This window comes from Hydra viridissima, unplaced genomic scaffold (genome assembly GCF_058129835.1).
Source record: "Hydra viridissima isolate aposymbiotic clone 2 unplaced genomic scaffold, HvirCarnegie_v1 scaffold_4, whole genome shotgun sequence".
Lineage (NCBI taxonomy): Eukaryota > Metazoa > Cnidaria > Hydrozoa > Anthoathecata > Hydridae > Hydra > Hydra viridissima.
In genome coordinates this window covers 4,844,628-4,865,619 of record NW_028324303.1, presented here as the reverse complement: position 1 = coordinate 4,865,619, position 20,992 = coordinate 4,844,628, and the positions used below count along the sequence as shown (strand labels likewise).

General features: G+C 29.8%; 2 protein-coding genes across 3 annotated transcripts in view; both read right to left on the bottom strand.

Annotated features, from left to right (window-relative positions):
- Positions 1 to 6,794: 6,794 nt before the first annotated feature.
- LOC145182761 (uncharacterized) lies at positions 6,795 to 8,073 on the bottom strand. Its single transcript, XM_080057996.2, has one exon. The coding sequence runs from the start codon at positions 7,841 to 7,843 to the stop codon at positions 7,034 to 7,036; it is 810 nt and encodes a 269-aa protein (XP_079914122.2). The 5' UTR covers positions 7,844 to 8,073; the 3' UTR covers positions 6,795 to 7,033.
- A 4,299-nt stretch (positions 8,074 to 12,372) lies between these two features.
- Positions 12,373 to 20,992, bottom strand: part of LOC145183472 (uncharacterized) — a 29,113-nt gene continuing 20,493 nt past the window's right edge. For both annotated transcript variants that reach the window (XM_090085804.1, XM_090085805.1), the window contains 23 exons: positions 20,684 to 20,776; positions 20,393 to 20,488; positions 20,018 to 20,101; positions 19,740 to 19,886; positions 19,269 to 19,613; positions 18,972 to 19,025; positions 18,468 to 18,551; positions 18,117 to 18,197; positions 17,882 to 17,965; positions 17,602 to 17,736; positions 16,719 to 16,886; positions 16,542 to 16,581; positions 16,243 to 16,346; positions 16,055 to 16,114; positions 15,861 to 15,948; positions 15,472 to 15,666; positions 15,271 to 15,348; positions 15,051 to 15,118; positions 14,845 to 14,937; positions 14,681 to 14,738; positions 14,030 to 14,432; positions 13,595 to 13,782; positions 12,373 to 13,405 (listed from right to left, as the gene is read on the bottom strand). In XM_090085804.1, the coding sequence (XP_089941930.1) occupies positions 12,836 to 13,405; positions 13,595 to 13,782; positions 14,030 to 14,432; positions 14,681 to 14,738; positions 14,845 to 14,937; positions 15,051 to 15,118; positions 15,271 to 15,348; positions 15,472 to 15,666; positions 15,861 to 15,948; positions 16,055 to 16,114; positions 16,243 to 16,346; positions 16,542 to 16,581; positions 16,719 to 16,886; positions 17,602 to 17,736; positions 17,882 to 17,965; positions 18,117 to 18,197; positions 18,468 to 18,551; positions 18,972 to 19,025; positions 19,269 to 19,613; positions 19,740 to 19,886; positions 20,018 to 20,101; positions 20,393 to 20,488; positions 20,684 to 20,776 (3,316 nt within the window). In that variant the 3' untranslated portion in view covers positions 12,373 to 12,835. The remainder of the gene's footprint in view (positions 13,406 to 13,594; positions 13,783 to 14,029; positions 14,433 to 14,680; positions 14,739 to 14,844; positions 14,938 to 15,050; positions 15,119 to 15,270; positions 15,349 to 15,471; positions 15,667 to 15,860; positions 15,949 to 16,054; positions 16,115 to 16,242; positions 16,347 to 16,541; positions 16,582 to 16,718; positions 16,887 to 17,601; positions 17,737 to 17,881; positions 17,966 to 18,116; positions 18,198 to 18,467; positions 18,552 to 18,971; positions 19,026 to 19,268; positions 19,614 to 19,739; positions 19,887 to 20,017; positions 20,102 to 20,392; positions 20,489 to 20,683; positions 20,777 to 20,992) is intronic.

The window sequence follows — 20,992 nt, the reverse complement described above, 5'->3', positions numbered from 1 at the left end:
AACCTAAAAGTTCATATTTTGATTTGTATTTTGATTTTAAATGAATTCCATTAATTTGTGCTAACAATAATTTTGCAATTTTTGCTTCCGTAGCACATTCTAAGTCCATTGTGCATCAGTTAAAAAAAAACAATATCAAAACAGTTTTAACGTTCTAAGAATTCATATTGTTAATTGATCGTAATAGTTTAGAATAGTTGACAATTCAATAAAGATCTTCGTTAGGTTCATTTTTAAATTCATTTGTGTGAAATCATTCATAAAGTGTTTTAATTTTAGTTCTTAGCAGGAACCAGTTCATCTTAAAATCAGCATTCCTTATGTTTTTTCAGTAAACCCAAATATTATCGCTTGAGGATAAGAATAGCGCAATATTAACGTAAGAATATTCAATGGAGGGAGGAGGTATGGAAAAGATTACAAAAGGCAACTAAATTTTATATTTGAAATATTATCAAAGCCACTCGACAATTGCGCTGTTAACCGATGGATTATCTGAGTAAAGTATTAGTGTCAAAACTTTGTGTGCTTTTAATTAGTTTTGCATTCCATCTCTGGTGTTTGCCATCTTCCGGTTATGGCACTAACACTCAATATATCTCAGCACAAGCATAACTATACCTCAAGTCCTCGAATAAGCGACCAAGCGGCTTTTTGACAGATAATTCTAAAAATGAACTAGATCACTTGTTCATAAGTTAAAGAATAAATAGTACATAATTTTAATGAAACTAGAACAGAAATGATGACCAAAACACTACCAGTCTTACAACTATGCACAGGGATGATTTTTTCAACCATATAGACATTTCTCTAATTCGATTGCGCAACTAATTTCTTAGCTTGAAAAAGAGGTCAGTAAGGACAAAAATGTAAACAAATAGCGGCGAACTATTTTTTCTTTTTCAAAATTTTCATAGCTAAAAATACTATTTTTCAACTGGTCGTTTATTACCTTTAAAGTATTATATTCTTCAAGCAAGCTTCTGTAACTTTCATGACATACTTCTATTTTTTTTTCTATGATTGTTTTTTTGGATGATAAAAGTTTACAATTTTCACAATCTACGTTTTTGGAAGAATCGATTATTGTATGATTTTCAGTATCAATATTATTTGTAAACTCTGGATATTTCGACTTTTTGCATAGTTTTGAATGAAAAAATGTTAGGAACTTCATTCCCTGATTTTAAAGTTTTTTTACCGCATCCTGAACTAACTTTTATTTCCTCAGGCCTAAAGTGAAATTCACACACTTTCGTGTGTTTCATTATTTCAAATTTATCAGCACCTCCTTTACGTTTATATTTAAATATTTCGTTACACCAAGCTCTGTAAATATCAAGTTTTTTTTCTTAATAGGGAAAGAAAATAGAGCAATGTTAGTCTTTTCCATATTGTTATTAAAAAACGAACTTCCGCACAGTGGAATACAACAATACATCCCTCTTCCACCTTTTTTCACTTCGTTTGGTCTGAAAATGCTTGAGTTGGAATAAGACATCTTTTGGAGCGAAATTATGTTTTTAATTTTATGATTTCGAGAAAGAGTTTTTATCTGTTTACATTTTTGTCCTTACTGGCCTCTTGTTCAAGCTGAGAAATTAGTTGCGCAATCGAATTAGAGAAATGTCTATTCTTTTAGAATTTTTACATTGTCAAACATTTGGAACATTCTAAAAAGACTTTGGAAAGTACTCAAAATCATTTCGAAACATCTCAGCAGCTTTTACAGATGTTATTGCTAAACTTGTTGGTTTTACCCAATGAGGTGTATCAACAACTTTTTCATGTTGTTGATTAGAATCCTCTAGAAGTCTCTAAAGAAAGGACAAGAAGTTACCAGAAGTATTATGAATGAATAAGATTAAATTTCCTAGATAGGGTGTTTGAGATCAAGATTCTTTAGAGTTTGAAGAACAAAATCAGAAGATTTAAAGAAGTAGATAATTGCATTTTAAATTTAAAATTTTTTTGGTTTGGTTTAGTAAACTTTTTTCCTTAGCGTTTCATTTAATACAGAAGAATAATTTAAAAATGGAAAATTGAATAACTTTTGTGATTGGAAGCTTTCTGCCACCTCTGGCTTGTTAAAGCCTGATTGTCCCTTTGGAAGATGCTGTTCAATCTTTTTTTTGCCACTTCAAGCAAATTTTTATGAAATGCAAAAATCGTGCCTTAATAAAACAAATTTACTAAGTATGTTTTGTCTAATCAAATTACAAGTAAAAAAATTGAACAGTAAAAAATGAAAGACGACATTTACCTAAGAATCAAGTTATTTTTCGAACAAATCTTTAACATTTAAGTAACCCAACCGAATTTTTACGTCAAATTTTTATGAAGAAAAAATTAAAACTTACCATATCTTAAAATCAAACTTGCAGAGCTTCCTTAGCTCCAAACGGACATCAACTGAGAAAGGCACTGAAAAATCTACAATTACTATCATAATAAAGTATTAAGATAACTTTCTTGCTGCTCAGTGCTTAATCAAGTTGATGCCTGACCTTTTATGAACTTGCGGTGTTTGCCGGAGATCTAGAGATATTAAAGTTACTATTATTACAGAAGTGCATTCAAAGGTTGTGTTTTGATTTTGAACAATTGATATTACAACAATGTTCTTATTGACTAACTTGATGCAAGACATGATTGGTAAAAATCTATAGATTCTAGTTATAGGTTGCGACATGTATTAAAAATACCTGATAGGATACGTGCATCATCAAAATCTATTGACTTCTGGAAGATGTGTTGGGCTCTCTCCTTGAGCATGTAAGTCAAAATGCATTATGCTTTTTTGTGACAAACAAAGCATACAGCTTTTCTATTTTTCTCGCAACTTCTTCCTTTGTTGGGCATTTTGAACAGAATGAGTTAAATATGTTCAAAGCTTTGAATATATACTTCTTGAAAAAGCTTAAAACGGTTAGATAATTTAGTGTCTAGTGTACTAACTAGCTCATGAATACAGGAAAAGAGTGCATTCAAATTTAAGGGGAAAGTTTTAATTCATTTAACTGTTTTCTCCTATTAAATATTTTAGTTAAAGCTAAAAAAAACAAAATATCAAGTAATGATACAAAATCTCCCAAATCATATTGCAATCCTTTTGTTGATTAAAGATTAGTAGTTAAAAGCAAATAAAATTGATCAATATAAAAGTATCATCATCTTTTAAGTACTTATGTGGAGTACTTAAAAGATGAGAATTTAATACTAATATATTTTCTTTCTTGAACGGCAATGCCAGATTTCAATTTTTGTACCTAGGTATAGAGTGTAGAATCACCTCCAAGAGGGTTCCTCTTGTTCATTCAATTAGCGTTAGATGCAGTCTGAACTAGGGGTGAGAACCTGGATGAGTTAACAAAAACCAGGTCTATGCAAATGAAAATATATTCTTCAAGTTTGTATTTCGCCTGAGAACAAAGATCCATTGGCGGTGATTTTTCGTGGAAAACGAATCAGCCCCGACGAGAAGGAATCTTACCAAAAAGACGTTGATGCCTGTTGGAAACCAAATGCATGGGCAGATACGAAGTTTATTATAAAATGGCTAAGAAAAACTTTGAAACCAGCTGTCAGTGATAACAATTAAGGTTTTATATGATTTTTAATAATTTAACTGCACTAACTAGTCAATTATTTCGTCCAGAGGTAAAGTCGATAAATGGATTAGTTTGGAATGGTGTATCTGGGGCTACAGACATATGACAACCTGTAGATTGTAATAAAGATCAGATGTTCTAACGAGCTGTTGTAAACATTCAAGAGGAGTGGTTGGGCGGCGAAGACAAACTTGACCAATGACTGGGAACACTGAAAGAAAACTGGATGCTATAGTGCGAGGAACTTTAATCACCTATTGGTTAGGAAAGGCTTATCACCAACTAATGGGTGACGAATATGCACAAAATAGGTGAAGAATTCGAAAAAATTAGATTACGGAAGACAGATCGGAAAATTATAAATTAAATTCAGGAGGGCTTCTAAACTATATTTTGCCACCCCCACTGCTGATGAAAACTAGCCAAGAACCCATGCAGTGTTCTCCACCAATACCTGCCACGGAGCCAAAAGACATGTTACCAAATGGTTGATATAGATATATCGGAAAGAGTGGATGCCCCTAAAGACAGAGTTTTTGACCATGTTAAATTAATCGGGAGATTCGTGGATATTACGACCGTTGGTACATCGGTAGAATTATGTGTTGTACAGACAATTAGGAGAATATCGTGTTCTGTTCAGGGACAAATCTGAGGACTACGTTGAATGATGTTGAATGATGGAATTCAAATAATTTAGTTGACTGTAAAATAATTTATCTAACAACTTAATATGTTTTCAAATTAAATTTTATTTACTCTTTCTCTCTTGATAATTTTAAACTTAAGTAACTCTTAAGAAACTTTTTGAACTAGAGTTATAAAAAATTACCCTTAAAATAAGAACCTTTCTAATACTAACCCATTTGCTTGGTTTCTTTTAAAAAATTAAAAACGTGTATTCACCGTTACCGTATACACCGAAGCAAGTGCTAAGTATTGCTCAGTATGTCTGGTATTCGAAGAAATAAGGACTGCTAATTCCAGGTATCCAAGGAAACACGTATGACTCCAACCAGGGAAATCTCTGCTTGATTTAAAGAGCATATCACTACTTAGTAAACAGTGATTCTTCGTATCAAGCAAAGGTTTTCCAGGCAGGAGTCATACTTGTTTCTTTAGATACTTGGAACTAACAGTGTTTATTTTTCTGAGAAGAAGTAGACACTGTTAATTACAAGAGGGTGAGGCCATTTTTTTAAAAAATCTTGATCAGATACATTTTCATCCTTTGTACAAAAAACTGCAGGCACCTTAAGCATGAAAATTGTTTCTGAAATCAACAGATAGTGGAAAGTACACAAGATGAGACAACAAAAAGACCAGTGCTGAATTGCCGTTAGATATGTAACCAACTCTAAAGTCCATGAGCTAGGCCTTATAAATACAAGCTCATATACATCTTTAAAAGACCACTTCAATACTATCAGTTGTTTGCTTCATAATTCTTTTGCCTAATGATATGCTGCAGTACTTTTTATGGTGCAGCATGATTCGTGAATATATGGACCATAAACGAAATCAAAAGAATGGTTAACAATGTGGATACTTTACGAGTGGCAGATTTGGTTGCCAGCTGTGGGTGCTTTATGTAAATTTTTATCTACAGCGTCATCAGCGTTCCTAATTATATATGACCTGTATTCGCAGTGCTGCCATTCACAAAATCTGAAGCTGAATATATTTTCTCGAATGTTAAAAGAACATTTACCGCAGCTGATGCAACAATGCAAATTTTTGGTACAAGGTTATTTTTAAATGGCTCCTTGAAAATGCTTTATCGAAGCTTTTTTTTCTAAAAGGACTGTTTTTGGTGTTGCTAAAACCGGCAGACAAGTGAATCGATGAATGAGTTGACTGCCGGTTATTCCAATTTATTTGTGATTTAAGGAGCTAGTACGAATAAACGGGAGTTTAAACAAAAAATACAAGCGTAACATTTTTAGTAAAAGTGTTTATAAAGAAAATCCAAGCGAAATAAAGTTACTTTGCATAACGGGAAGTTCGAATAGATAGTGGCTTAAAAAGCACTGTATTACGTAAATCTATGTGCTCCATACTTTATTACAATCTTGTCTCCCTTCTTCATCTAAGAACCGTTTTTAAAATTCATTAAAATGTTCCTAAATTTTATTTTTTATTTTTCTGTTGAATTTTCCAACACAAACGATATAACCGAAATCTTTCCTAGTAAAATAAGGTCATTAGCATTGGTTGCTATTATTATAAAATACATTCATAAAACAGAAGATCGTAGTCAAGCTTCAAAAAACTTAACAGCTGACACTATTGATCATCTTCTAAATAGATTTTTAGGACCTCCTGTGACCATTAATCTAGTTGATCTAACTTTAATATGAGTTTAGATGCAGTTTTTTTTATTATTTGTCAAACATTTGCCGGTATTGTTAAAATCTCAACATGAGAAAGGCAACCTATCGTTTATCACAGCAATGACACATTTTTATTTTAATCTTACTATAGCAATATCTGCTTACGCACTCGCGTGCATGCAAGTGACTGTTTATGGAGTCATTTCAAAGATAGCATCTTTAAACCGAACTTAATATTGGTTGTGCTATTGAGTTTCTCCACAAACCTTTCAACAGACGCCAGACACTAATTATCCATAATTGTTGTGTTATTCCTTTCGTTTCGGATGTAGAGTAACATCGTTAAAAAACGATAAAACTAAAGCTGTTTATTAATTTCGTAATATAAGTTATTATAGAGATCGATTGTAAATTAACGGATTTAAGCTTTCATATATGAAGTGAAAATCTCCAAACTCGACTCCAGTTCTTAATGTCGACAAAAAAATTACAAGAATGATTTAATTGGGAATTAGTGTGTAAAATCTTTTAATGCTTGTTTCTAAACATTGATCATTTCTTTTGTTCGTATAAAAGAGTTGCCATCCTCCTCATCCATCCTCCTGGGAAATTAACAAAAGAATTCGCATAAGCATTTTGATATCTCGTATAAATGTCAAATTTACAATTTCTATTTTACAAATAAAGATATTTAAATTTATAAAATTGCAAAATTGGTGATTTTATTATATATTTAAAAAAAGAATATATAAACGATTAATTACGAACAAATGATTTATTTTCAAAACTTAATGAATTTCTTCTCATTTTAAAATATCTCCATTGTTAGATATTTAAAAATAAAAAGTTGTGATAATGATAATATGGATATTTTAATGATAATAAAGCTCCATACACACATAGGGATAAATTGTTTATATAAAAAATGTTTGTGTCATTCAGCGTTATTCTCCGGTCTGCTTTTTTATATACATTTTTGTAACATTGATTTTTCGATGTACGAAAACATGATCCCTTTATAATTTCTGGGTGCTTTTATATATACTATTATAATTTATCTTCATTAATATGTTAACATTAGGAAAATCAACTTTCGCTTAATCTAGCACTTTGCTTCCGCGTTCGTTTTATTACAGTTTTTTTGTAAGTTTTGATCTGCTCTTCACTTGTCGGCCAACTCGCTTCATTTCTTACAATGCTTGCTTCATAGTTTGTTAAATTCCCTTTCAAAACACGGATGGGTTTTACTTGTAAAAGAGACTGCGGCTCTCTTTTTGTAAGACGGATGCATACTTCTGCGATAAGACACAATCCTCGTGGGTCGTGACTGTGTGTCACGAATATTAAATCATTTGTAGGACAAACAACCACGTGACTGTAGCTGTGAGATATTTTGAAAGAAACCATTTTAAAAACGTCTGGTATAGCGAGTAAAGATGAAGTAAGGTTTTTCAGCTGGTTGCTATAATAAATGCCAGTCTGGGTTTCAATAAAAAGAGGACTAGTTTTTTCGATCAATCCGACTTTTTTAATAAGATTTTCATGAGCGTATTTTGGTAAGTCCCTCTCTTTAACTTGCCAAGCATCGAGATCAACACTGGATATATATCTAATGTTATCTTCATTTCCATTTACGCAATATCCATATACAACTCCTAAAGCGACGCTCGATATTTGTTTTGCAATCAATAAACACTTCGGGTCTGTTGACTGTAGAGAGTCCCTTGCTTTTTTAACCCATCCCCAAGGCCTGACGATTGGATAAACGTGTTGACGCACGTCCAAAAAGTTCGGCACTGTCCCCACAGTAATTTTGAACGATAACTCAATAAGTCGTAAATCGTCTTGGCTCGCTTTTCGACCAAGCAGTGGCAGCGGACTTTTTCTTGAATTCATAGCTTTTAAGTTGATTAAACAGCGGCGTAAATAGTGTAATTTTTTACTCCATTTAGACGAAAACAAAATAAACAATATTTATTTGTTAACTGCAAAACTTTTTTAAGAAATGGTCCAGAGCCATCCTTTGTTAATAGCGCATAGATAGCATTATATAAAATAGATAAAACACTGCACACCTTTGCCATCAGACCGTGTTAAATAGCCAAACTATTGTTCTTAATTATAAGAATCATTACATTTGACTTATCGGATTCGCACTGTGTTAATCTTTTCGATGAAAAAAATCTTAACAAAGTGGAAAAAAAGAAAAAATTGCGTAAATCTAAAAGGCGTGTTGTTGTTCTATAAATTTTCTTTATAAATTTTTTTCTATAAATATTCTATAAATTTTGTTGAAATTTATTCTTGGTGTCTAAAGTTTAAAACGAAAAACCGAAAGAAAAAAAAAACTTTTTCCAGACTGGAATTATCAGCAAAGATTTATAGCAATTACTACAAATTACGTCAGATGAAAAAATTTTGTAGCCTTTACCTAAGAAAATTATAGCGTAATTATTTGGTAATATGTCTATATTACAAAATAATTATGCTATATTACCATTACCAATTTTCTATATTGCTACACTAATTATTCTTATAGGGTCGGTGAAAAAATCGTGCAAAAAAGAAATCCTCTGAAATCCAAAACAATTTATTGACATAAAAGTAAAAAAAATTAAAATTGCTTTTAATACTGTCGTCCTAAAGCGCTTCCAAGTGCTTAACGGAAGTGTTTCTTAAGAGTACTAAGCTATAGTTTAATACGGAACTATGTAGTTCCGTATCAATAAACAGTCGTAAATAAAAGCGGTAAAAAAAACTTATAAGGAAGCGTATGGCAGCAAAAACGCTTCAGATTAGTTTTAATATATTCTACCACGCAATCACAGGATGAGATTATTGACGAATGAAACTTTAATAAGATAAAGTAAGCTGAAAGATTTGAAGTAAAAAAAAGAATGTGGTAGGATAGTTGCAAATAATTTATTTTTTTCTTCATTTTAAGTCGAGACACAGCGAGCAGATTTCATTCTTTAAAAAAAAATATTTTAAACATCGTCACGTGCATAATTCACAAGCGTTTAGTTTCAAGGCGTCTAAAGTTTGAGTTTTATCTGACTTAGTATTAAATCTATACATTAAATATATTGATTCATGAACGCTTTAATCGAGTTAAATGAAAATTCGAACGTAATGAGTCTTAACGTCAATAAAAAGTCATAAGCGTAAATCATTTTTCGATCTTTAGTTAAGTCAAGTTAAACCTATCCTGCCTCCAATCTTCATAACTCATTTATCACGACAAAATTAATCGATAATTAAAAAAAAAAAGCCATCAAAAGTTTCAGTAACATAAACATAAATGTGGGTCGGTTATTAGGAAAATATTTTTTGTTTGTTCCTTTGATAAAATTACTGTTAATTTCGGGTCAGTGAGATTTACGCCATGACAATTTTTTGTCGAATGCTTTAAAAAATGCTAGTAATTGATTACTTGGTTTATTAAATATTCAAAAAATTACTATTTAACCTATAAAAGAGAATTTTTGGATAATTTCCATAATGGCTTTATTCTTCTACTTTTTCTTAATAACAACTGTAGAACTAAAAAACTTAAGCTTGTCAAATACGCGATTATTAACATAAATCTTGTTTTCTCAGTGATATTAATCATCGATATTCAACAACAACACCAATTAACAAGGCGGAAATGCTTTTAAATATTCCTGAGAAACGTTAGTTGTATTTAATTTTGGTAGAAATGTGAGCGATGGATTAGAAACTGAGCATTTCAATTTATTTCGAAAATCCACTTACACGCAGAGTAATACTCTTGAATTTCAAATATTCGATTGATCTGAATGCGCAATTAATCAAATACGTTATTGGTCACACAATTTTTGCAATTTAAAAACAAAACATTTAATAAAGATATATTTATTTAAGATATATTTATGGAACATATATTTATATATGCAAAATATATTTATATAAGATAAATAATGAAATTATGCGTATAAACCATAACAGAGTATTCATTAAATTGTTTTCAAAATTTGCAACTTTTTAGTTAAAAATAATCTCTAAATAGAAAAAATATCCAAAAGATTATTTTTAACAGGATTTCTAATGGCAAAGAAGGCGAATGAAGTTAAAATTTATAATGTATACAAACTTATTATCCATAATAAACTTATGTTTATTTATAATCTTTTAAAATACAACTAAGGCAAAAGTAATTGCAAACAAAACGAAATTCGAAATTATTAGTTGATTCGCTGCTTTTCATTGTATATATTTCAATATAAATAATGATTTGAGGTACAAAGACAATAATCATATACTGATATACATCGTAATTTCTCTTAATTAACAGGCAAAAATGTTTATCATGACAGAGGGACAGCATAAAAGCGGATATAAAAACATTTAAGCGGTTTAAGGGCGTAGCCGCAAGAATTCGAGTACGAAATTATCACTCTGAAACTCCTTTATTAATATAGAACCCGCCGTTAGAAGGTCTTAAGCAAAAAGTTTCTGCTTTAAATTCGAAAACCTAAATCTGTTTGAAAAATTATATAAAATTGCTGAAACTTTGTCTCGTCGATGTCTCGACAAAATGCCATCTAACTAACCAGGAATCAATTGAGCTCACAACATTAGATGTAGGTGAGGGATTTGAAATGGACGATGCAACAGAGCAATTAGCTCGGAGGCCAGAAAGTAACTGGGTCTCTTAGTAATAACAACAACAATATTATGTTGATAATATCTCTGTTTTGATTATTGACGAGCTTGCGAAAAAAAAAAAATCTTTATTGAGAGACATCTTAGATAAAATAATCTTTAGTGAGAGACATCTTAGATAAAATAAATCTTGGTTGTAGATGTGAAGCTTTTGATCGCGAAATTGAACGGTTAAGGGTTGTAGATTTTGCAATTCTACTTCGGAAATGAAATAAAATAATATATAAAATGAACTAATAAGTAAAACTTTAACTAGTTGTTTTATCTTTCGATCACAGTTTAAAGTTGCTCATCAGTGCGCTGAAAAAGAAAACTTGGTTGTTTACTTTTTATCTTTGAATGTTAATTTAGGAGCAAGATGCTATTAAAGAATCACACTGAATTTTCATAACGAACGAAATGAACATGCCAAAATATTACGTTTCAGAACAGCATTGATCAGTAATTGAATTTAAAATATTTAGTCTACGCAATTGAATGTATTCAGACCTTTATGAAATATAGTCTTATATTTCACCCAGTTCAAATTTTAATAGCTACAGAAACAAATGGTTTTTTATGGACATTTTGATTAATTGGGCTTAAACTCCATAGAGAGTTTGTGGGATTCTGTCTAATGTCAAGTTGCTCAAGTTCAAAGCAATTTTTTTTTAAGGCTTAGTTTTAGCTTATTGAAGCCAATCGAGATTTTTTGCTCGCCAGCCTTCGTATAAATCATTTATTTTAGAATAGCCCCAAAACTCAAGTACGTTGATCAGTGTTTGCGACAAACAAAAACATTTTCATCAAGGTATGAAGCCACACTATTTATCTGATATCGCAGGTCGGAAGAGAAGTGTATTATCAGACAAATGCTCAGCTTTAAAGTAGTTTCTTTTTGATAAACTTTTCTGAGCAAACATTTTAATTGATTACCAAAGCACTTGGAACGAAATAAGCTCTTGAAACTCCTCTATCGGAAAATCCCAGTTTCACATACAAATTTGGCTTCAAACTTTGCAGTCAACCAATAAGTTAAACTTGCAGCAGTTTATTAAAAACGTGAAACTTTTCGAGCGGCTGCCCTAATCAAAGCTGGTTAATTATAATAGAACTATAATTTCACGCTCTTAACAATGTTACTCATTAGTCTAGCTATCCGAGCCCAACCCTGGGCTCTCTGATGTCGACATCTCGGCACTTTGAATTCTGCTACAATGGTGTTTCAATAAACTTTTTCAACTTTTAAGTTTTAAGATTTTTAAGTTTTAAGATTTTTAAGATTGATTAATAGAAAATAGAAAATGCAAAGAGTTAAACAAAAGTCAGGAAAAATGTTGGTTAAAGAAAATTAAGCGTCAGGTTGACGATTTCTAATAAAGAAAAAGAAGAAGAGATCTTCGTTTAAAGAAGAATAAAAGAGAAGTAATTGATAAAAACAGTATTAAAGATTACAATAAGAGTAAGAAAATATTATTTGTAAGTTAAAAGCGTAATAAATAAAATAGTGCTAACCACCATAACGCATTAATAGAAGATTGCTTCAAGAATTATTGTATAATAGGATTTACTGAGGACGGACAACACAACCTTAACCCTTAAACAATTAACCATTGCCCTTTCTTAACCAAGCAGTTCCGAAACGGCAAACTTTACTTCAAATTAAAATATTGAAATGGTACCAAACTCCCTGTGAAAAATAATCGAGACAACAACAATCATCATTTTAATGAGGGGAAAAAAAATGAATATCCATTCTCTTTTTTAAATAATTCGTTTTAATCTTTTTCAATGATAATTATTTTACAAAAACCTGCTTTAAAAAAGTGCATTTCAAATATTTTTTTCAAGTGGATTTTTAAATACAACAATAAATTACCTATAATACATCTCATTTTTATCATCATTTTCTTGCAGCTCACAGAAATTCATTCATTTTTTTAACTTTTTCTTTTTAATAACTGATCTCTTGATCAAAAATTTAATTGATTTCCGAAGCATTACCAAGAAAATGGCATCATAACAAAACTAACAAAAATACAGCTTAAAAAATTTAGCCAAATGATGCAGAAAAAGACGTCATTAAAGTACGAAATAAATATATACGAAAAACAATATTCTGAAAAATTTATTATTTTAAAACTTTTTTTTTTTTTTAATTAAAAATTCGCAAATAATCTAATTTTATTTCATAAATCACGATTTTTAACCAATAAAAAAATGCTAAACATTGCCATATTCGTACCAAGTCTTGCGCTTACTTTGTCGAATGGAATCATTTCGTCGAAAAGAATTTTCGTCAATACTTTCCATGTTTGCACCTTTAACTCTGTTCCGATTGTCATCAGTAGCGCATTCTTTATCAAGCTCGTTGTTTAGAGGACGAGGTTCCATATGCTCCATTTCAAAACGACGGATAGAAGAACGCTGTTCGCGGTTGCCAAAATACGCGGGAACTGGAGGGGAGACACTTTTGCCGTGCGCATCTCGTTGGTAGAAAATGTTTGGCATGTCTTGCCGTCTATTTTCTGATTTTTCAGATATTCTACTACTGCTTCGTTCGCTCCTTGTCGAATAATTTCTTTTGAAATAAAATGCTCCACTATCATCTGTTAAAACTTCATTGGGTCGTTTTTCGTTTAGAGGCATCGAAGAACGACGTTGAGGTTCGTTACTTAACAATCTTACAGCATCAGAATGGCGTTGTTCAGAGGGCGGATTTGATTCTTTTGCAGAATTAAAACTTAACGATCGTTCTGGAGATTGCTCTTGAGTCTGTCGAGCCATAAAGTCCTAGAAGTATTCAAAGAATGAATAAAGGAAGACGAGAAGAATACGAAGCAATAAATAACAGAATATAGAACAAGTAAGCGCAATAGAGTTAAGGGATATAAAGAAAACAAATCGTCGTTGAATTTATCAAAAAATAAAACAACAATAAATAGTCTTGAAATCAAACAACTAAATTGGGAACCAACTTACAATACACTCTACCACAATATCATTTTCTTTTGGAGTTTTCAACACTTCGGCTGCCGTGATTTGCTTGACAAGAACTCTTTGTATAGGCGTTTTATTTCCTTCGACATGCAAAGATTCTACAGTAGACGATTTTTCAGGTAACTGATTTCCAGTTGAAACCGTTTTAGTCGGAGTCGTTATTTTATACCCTAAGCAAATGAAAAACAAAGATATGCAGTGAAACAACACACTGAGGCGCAACGAAATAAAATACAGTACACATAAACGAACAATCTATAGCTTTATGATTCGATGCCTTAAAGGACGAAAAAAACAAAACAAAAACAAAGGAGAACCCTGCAAATTTTAGCTCAAATTACTGACAAGAAAAACTTTACAAAAAATCACCAATTAGCGATTAGGTTTTTGTCAAAAGAAAAGAAAACGTAATTAAACCTTCAAGATCTTGAACGAGAGAAGGCAAAGGACTGGGTTCTACATCAGGCGCATTTTGTAAAGAGATCCCAGTTTGACTGAGATTTTCCAAACTTCGAACTAAATCTTTTGTTTTACTCAAAGGACTTTCGAACTCATTGGAAACAAAGAAATCAGATTTTGGACGTTTTTTAAAACTGTATTTGCTCGATGTATCACTTTCTGACGAGCAATCGTTACTGAAAGGCTGCCTCTTGGTTATTTCCTGATCAATCTTTGAAATATCTTGCCGACTTCTAGAAAGCAAACCACGTATGGTAGCAGGAGTGGGAGCCACAACAACTGAATCTGCTGATGTGTCCTTTCGTCTATTTGCTAATTGATTATCATTAGAAAACTCTGCTAAGTCAGTATTAGACGTTTTCTAAAGTCCATCATAATACAAATGATAAGAACAAGCATTGAAATGTGCTTGTATTTAAATTACTATTTAAATGTATTTATATTTGAATTATTATTTACATTCAATAACCTGGCAAAAATGTTTCAAAGTACTATTTACAAAACTTTTAACAAGATAGCAAGTTGTAAGAGGAAATCATTAATTACCTTTTTACTAATTATCATAAATATTTACAAACCTTTATCAATTATTGTAAATATTTCACAAACCTTTTTTAATCCAACTTTCTTGAAAATTTTATTGGTTCCACGCCAAAGCGCCCCTTTCCTATGAGAAGAGAAGCAAACAACAGTTGTAACAACTTGTATTTACCAGAAACTATTTTACTGTAAAGTACTTCAAATGATTTTTATAAGAGATTAAATTTAAATACTTTTTATTTCCAGTGTCTTGTAAAGCTCTTTCAGCTGCTTGCACCTTTTCTGCTAATATTTCTCTTTCACGTTCTAAGCCATAAATATGATCTCTAAAAAAATTAAAGGGAAACAAGTGTGGTTTTAAAAAGTCTTAAAGGCAAATAAAAAAGAGAAATCACTCTTCAATCAATAATTATTTTAGTGACATCACTAAGACTCTTACGAGAAGATTCTTTCATCATCTAAGAACTGATCACGAGATTGGAGTGTAGTGACTAGCAACTCTCTACTCTAAAAAAATATTTATATATATATATTAGTTAATATATATATATAAATATTTTATATTTATATATATATATTAACTAATAGAAAAGAAAAATAGAATGATTTTACCTCCTTTTACATTCCTTTCATTTGCTAAAACGAATTAGTAAATTTACCTGCAATATAAGCTTGTTATTCTGGTCAATAAGAGCTTTATTTTCTTCATCTAAAGTGTGATTCATTTGAACAAGAAGCTAAAACAAGACACAAAAAACAACATCAGATTTATCAGCAAATTAATTAATCATAATTTTTAGGAAACTAATTCCAAACAAGTATCAATCACTGGCATGATTAGCTTTTTACAAACATCTTACCTCACATCGATGAGCAATCTTTGTAGCAGATATATCAAGTTCCTGAAATTGATTTTTAATATCACTCAGTTCTGCTTGCAAAGCTTCATAATCGAGAGTAAGGAGCTCATAGTTGCTTTTCAGTGACTCATTCTCACTAAGATACAACGCATTCTCCATGGAAACATTTGACATCAGTGTGGATATGTGAGATTTCTATTATTTTTAAAAATTTATTTTAAAATTATTTCTTCTAATACTTTTCTATATCTTTTATTCATTTTTTTCAGAAATGAAAATTCAAAGTCCTTCCTGTCTATTCACAATAAAATCATTTAAGTAGAAAAAACTTTTAAGTAGAAAAAAACTTTTAAGTAGAAAAAACTTTTAAGTAGAAAAACTTTTCTTACCTGTTTCTCAAGTATTTCAATATCTTTTTGAAGTCTCTCAATAACTTCATTTTTTTCATTAACCATATCTTCTGGTTTGCTAGACAACCTAATCAAAATTTAAATTTTAATTGATGTGTAAATTAAAGTTCATTTGATTTCACAAGTAATATTTTAAAATATGTATCATATTAGATTTATTTTTAACTTCTCACATTTTTATTTCAATTGTTTTAGAAGTTGTGATTGGTCCTCGTTGAATATGTAGCTCCGTCCTGAAAAGTAAATTGAAATTCAAAATTGGTCTAAAATGTTCTAATAAAAACTTGTACATACACATCGATTACATGGTAATGTTTGGACATAGGTCCAAAATAGCAAGATGCTGACTTAATAAATTCACCTGGCTCGCTTTGTCAGCTGAATTTTCTCAGTAATACTTGTTATATTCTTCAGGCTACCTGTACTCTTTAAGTCATGAAGGTCTTTCTCTAAGGAATTTATGTCCTAAAAAGAAAGGAAGTCTTAAAAAAGGAAGCCTTAACAACTTGTCAATTATTCCCAACATATTGTAATTATCTAAATAAAAATCTCTACTGGAGCTGTTTGCTAGAAAATATTTTCAAGCAAATAGCTCCAAAAGGAATTCCTATTTAAATCAATGGAAGTGCAAAGAAATTTTTTTTAAAAATTAGAATCAACCTCTTCTAAATCTTTATTCCTTCGTGTCATTTCATCAAGGCTGAAACAGAATCATTTTACTGTTCATTAAAAACTGTTACATGCAAATAATATTATTATACTAACTATTTTAATTTTGTTTAATGAGAGAGGTTTTCAGCTTAAAGCAGTCACAAAAACAATGGAAGAAAATTTTACCTCTTTGTAACAGAAATAAGAGTTTCTTCCTTAAGTTGAAGATCATTGCTTGCCTTATGGTTAAGTTTGACATATTCTTCTAACTGAACCTTAAGTGTTTTCAACCGCTCCTCTTGCTGCTTCAAAGCTGTCATAAAGCGATTTCGTTCTGAAGAAACTTCTTCTACTCTATTGTTAAAAAACTATAATGTCATATCAATAGTAGGATGTTTCAAAGACTCCAACTTTTGAAAAAAAAAAAAAAACAATTTTTATTTAACAATCTCATTAAATTAGACTGTCCTTCATATAAACTAATCATTGATAAATGATTAATTTATATGAAATTGTTGTATTTTAACTGTAATTATTCTAATAAAACTTTTGAGCTCAGTTTCAAAGATTTGCCTTCAAAATGGATTACATGAAAACGTCTAAAAAGTCAAAGCAGAATAAAACTGCATAACATAAATAAGATTCAAAGAGCTCCAAATGGTATAAAATAATGCCCACTGAAGCCTCAGTCAACATATTAAGGATGCAAAAGTCAATATGATGAAACTTATCTAATAGCTGATATTATGCAAATGCTAGCCTAAAAAATTTACAACATAGATGTTGGCAATCTATTGACTCGATTTATGCGTAAGTTTTTAGTTTACTTCAGAATTTTGAAGAGCAAAGAATACATCAAGGAATGTTTACAAACACTTTTTATGATATTTATATTTTGCAATATTTTAATTTTTAAAAATGTGCATTAAGCATCTCAAATGTGGACAATTCAGAAAATGTTATTAAAATTCTCACATTTTTTCTTGTGTTTCTATTTAAGCATTTTTATTGATTCTATTAAGAATATCATTTCAAAAATGCACTGAATATGTATTATATGTGAGGATACCTTGTTTCAAGCTGTGCGCTTAGTCTCTGATACTCATCTAAACTCTGGCGCAGTATTGCAATTTGACTGTTTTTTTCTTTTAGAATAAAGTTCAGCTTATCGCTTCCAGAAAGCATCAATTGCAGTTCTTCAACTCTAACAAAATGATATAAATATGCTACAAGTAAATAATTTTATTGAAAAAACATAAATATACTCATTGAAATTAAACAAAGCTTTAAATATGACTCAATTATATTAAGATATAAACACCAATAATCTACAATGAAGATAATGAGACCTCCTTTCTAAGTCAGCAATAACACCATCTTTTTCTTGCAAATTCAATTTAGATTTGTGCTTCTCATTTTCAAATTCATAAATTCTGTTGAAAGCAAATTATTTAAACTAAAATTAAACAAAACCAAATTTCTAAAGAAAACCATTATGGCAAAAATACAAATTCAGGGTCAAATTCTGACACTCAAAAATTAAATGATACATAGTTTAAATAAATCCATGATAAAAATTCTGACGTTTTTTTGAGGTCAGCAGCCTTTAAGTTGGCTTCTTTTGTAAGTTCAATTTGCTCTTTTAACTGCTTTGATATCTCCTCACTATTGGAACAAAATATATATATATATATATATATATATATATATATATATATATATATATATAAAATGACATAAGTATAACTTTAAACAATTTTAGTTTCAAATGATTATTTTTACATAAAATAAAAGAGAAATTTTTGAAAAATATATGTTTAAAGTTTAATTCGAAGTTGAGGTAAATGTTTATGGAGAAGATAAATTAAATGCTATGTTTTGAAATTATATCATACAAAGGCATCAAAAATTTAAAAATAAACACATTAAACTTACAACTGCATTGAAGTAGAAATGTCCTTTTCACTTGGAGTGCTTTGTTCTTCTATCAATGAATTTTTCTGGTTGAATTTGTTATACCTGTAAAAAAAATTTTTTTTTTTTTTTTTTTTTTTTTTACATTTGATTACTTTGTTTTAGCTTATTGTAAACAAAATTAACCTTTATAATAAGCAAAACTGTAATAAGTAATAAAATGTAAAAAATCGACATCTTTTAAAACTCATTTTAGAAAAGCAATACAAAAATATGCAATAAGACATTTTTGGAATGAAAAGAACTATTACTTAGACATTAAAAACAACAATAAAATTATTTTTGTAGTTAAGCAATAAACTAAAAAAAGGACTTTATCACATAAGAATTCAATACTTGCACCAGCAAGAAATGACTGAGTTAAAACAGCTTTTCCATGTTAATGATAACAAATTAGACTTAGCAAAAGCAAAATTAAATAATTAAGAAATTAAGATTTATGCAAATGCAAAATTAAAAATTTACTGTGATTGTAGTTCTGCAGCCTGTTTTTTGAATTCTTCTTCTAGCTCTACCAATCTAAAAAGATAGAAACAAATATAAACAAAAAAACAAAAAAAAAATAATTTTGCAACATTTTTAATTTAAAAAAACAAAACAACAACAACAAAAAAAAAAAACACATTTTTTTTCTCTTTGGTTTGTTAACCTTTCACCATTATTCTATTAAATCAGCAAATTATACAGCCATTAAATAAAGCAAAACCAATTATAAATCAATACAACAACAAAAAAAAAAATTATCAAACAATGCAAACTTACTTTATGTTACTCCTTTCAATTGAGCGATCTTTTAACTTAATTGATGAGGATAACTTCTCTATGAGTTCCTCTTGATCAAGTACCTGTTTTTCTAATGTATTAACCTTTACTTCACTGGCTTTAACGCTGTAGTTTAAACGATTATTGAACATGAGAGTCTCTTGCAACCTTTCTTGCAATTCAACTATGCTCTTTTCTTTGTTGTCAATTTGTTGCAAGCTTCTTTTTCTGCTTTCTTCGAAATCTTCAACCTTCTTTTTTAGTTCATGAAGTTCCTCCTCTTTCATTTGAAGAGTGTGTGAAAGCTCTTGATTTTCTTTGTAGGTGTGCATTAACTCCTTAACCCTAATAAGATATCAAATAGTTTACAAATAATATGCATCCAAGAAATGGCTAAAAGTACATCATAGTCCTTTTAGTATCATGCCTCTAAATGTGGACCTGCAATTTAATTTGAAAAAAAAATTTTACCTCATGTCAAGGTCCATTAGCTTTTGGTCTTTTTCCTCATTGCTGAGATCAAGTTTTCGATATTGCATCATTGTACCCTCCAGTTTTGACTGCAAGTCTTGAATGAAAGAATCTTTTTGTTGTTTCTCTTCTGCAAAACTATTCAACCTTGAAAAAAAATAATTTTAACTTATAGCTTAAACACAAAGTTTATTTGCTTTGTAATTTTTTTGGCAATTTGGTCTCAATTGCTCCATTTTTATACCAATATTAAAGTGATAGTCAAAAAAAATTTGCACCTTGACTCTAAGTTTGTAATTTTTTGATCTCTACGTAGCAAACTCATTTGTCTCTTAACTTTGAAATCATTGAACTCAGCTACCCTGAAAAACAAAAAAATAGCATACCATAAAAAAGATAATAGCTCATATTTTTTAGTTAAAATTATTACTATAATTGTCACTTTTATTCCATGGCATTCTTAAACTCATGATTATACACTAAAAACAACAAGTTTTGACAAACAAGCATCAAAAAAAGAAATAAAATTTTAGCCTAATGAAAAAAAAAAGGTTAAAAAGATCCATTTAAATTTCAAAAATTGTTTTAAAAATATGCATTTCTTAGACAAATATTTGTTATCTGCTTTTTTGAGAATATTAAAAGAATTTTACTCTTCATTTAGCCTTAAGATTTCTGATTCAGCATTTTTTTTAATGATTTCACGAATCTGCTCAGATTTCTGCAGCTGAATCTCCAATTCATGCACTCTAAAGAAAAACATTACCTTGTAAAAATGTATATATAATTAATTATACATAACTATATAATAAATATATAACTATGCAATACAAAGGCTATTATAGAATATTATGAGAATCTAATAATGTAATAAACAGTAAGAGACATCACATAATTTTGGGCAAAAGTTAAACAAAAGGTTAATTTGCTAAAAACACTAATACTTCTCCTCCAGCAAGACAACATTCTCTTCTTTTAACTTGACTTGATGATTCAATCTTTCATTCATTTTAACAGCCTCTTCTAAATCATGAATCCTAAACCAAATAAAAAAATATTAAAATCCATAAATTAAACAATATCAGTATAAAACATAAATATACACACATAGATTCATAAATGTGGTATTACATACCAGTATAAAACATAAATATACACACATAGATTCATAAATGTGGTACTACATATACATACAGATTTATGCATATAATATTACATATACACACATACATTCATGCATATAACATTAAATA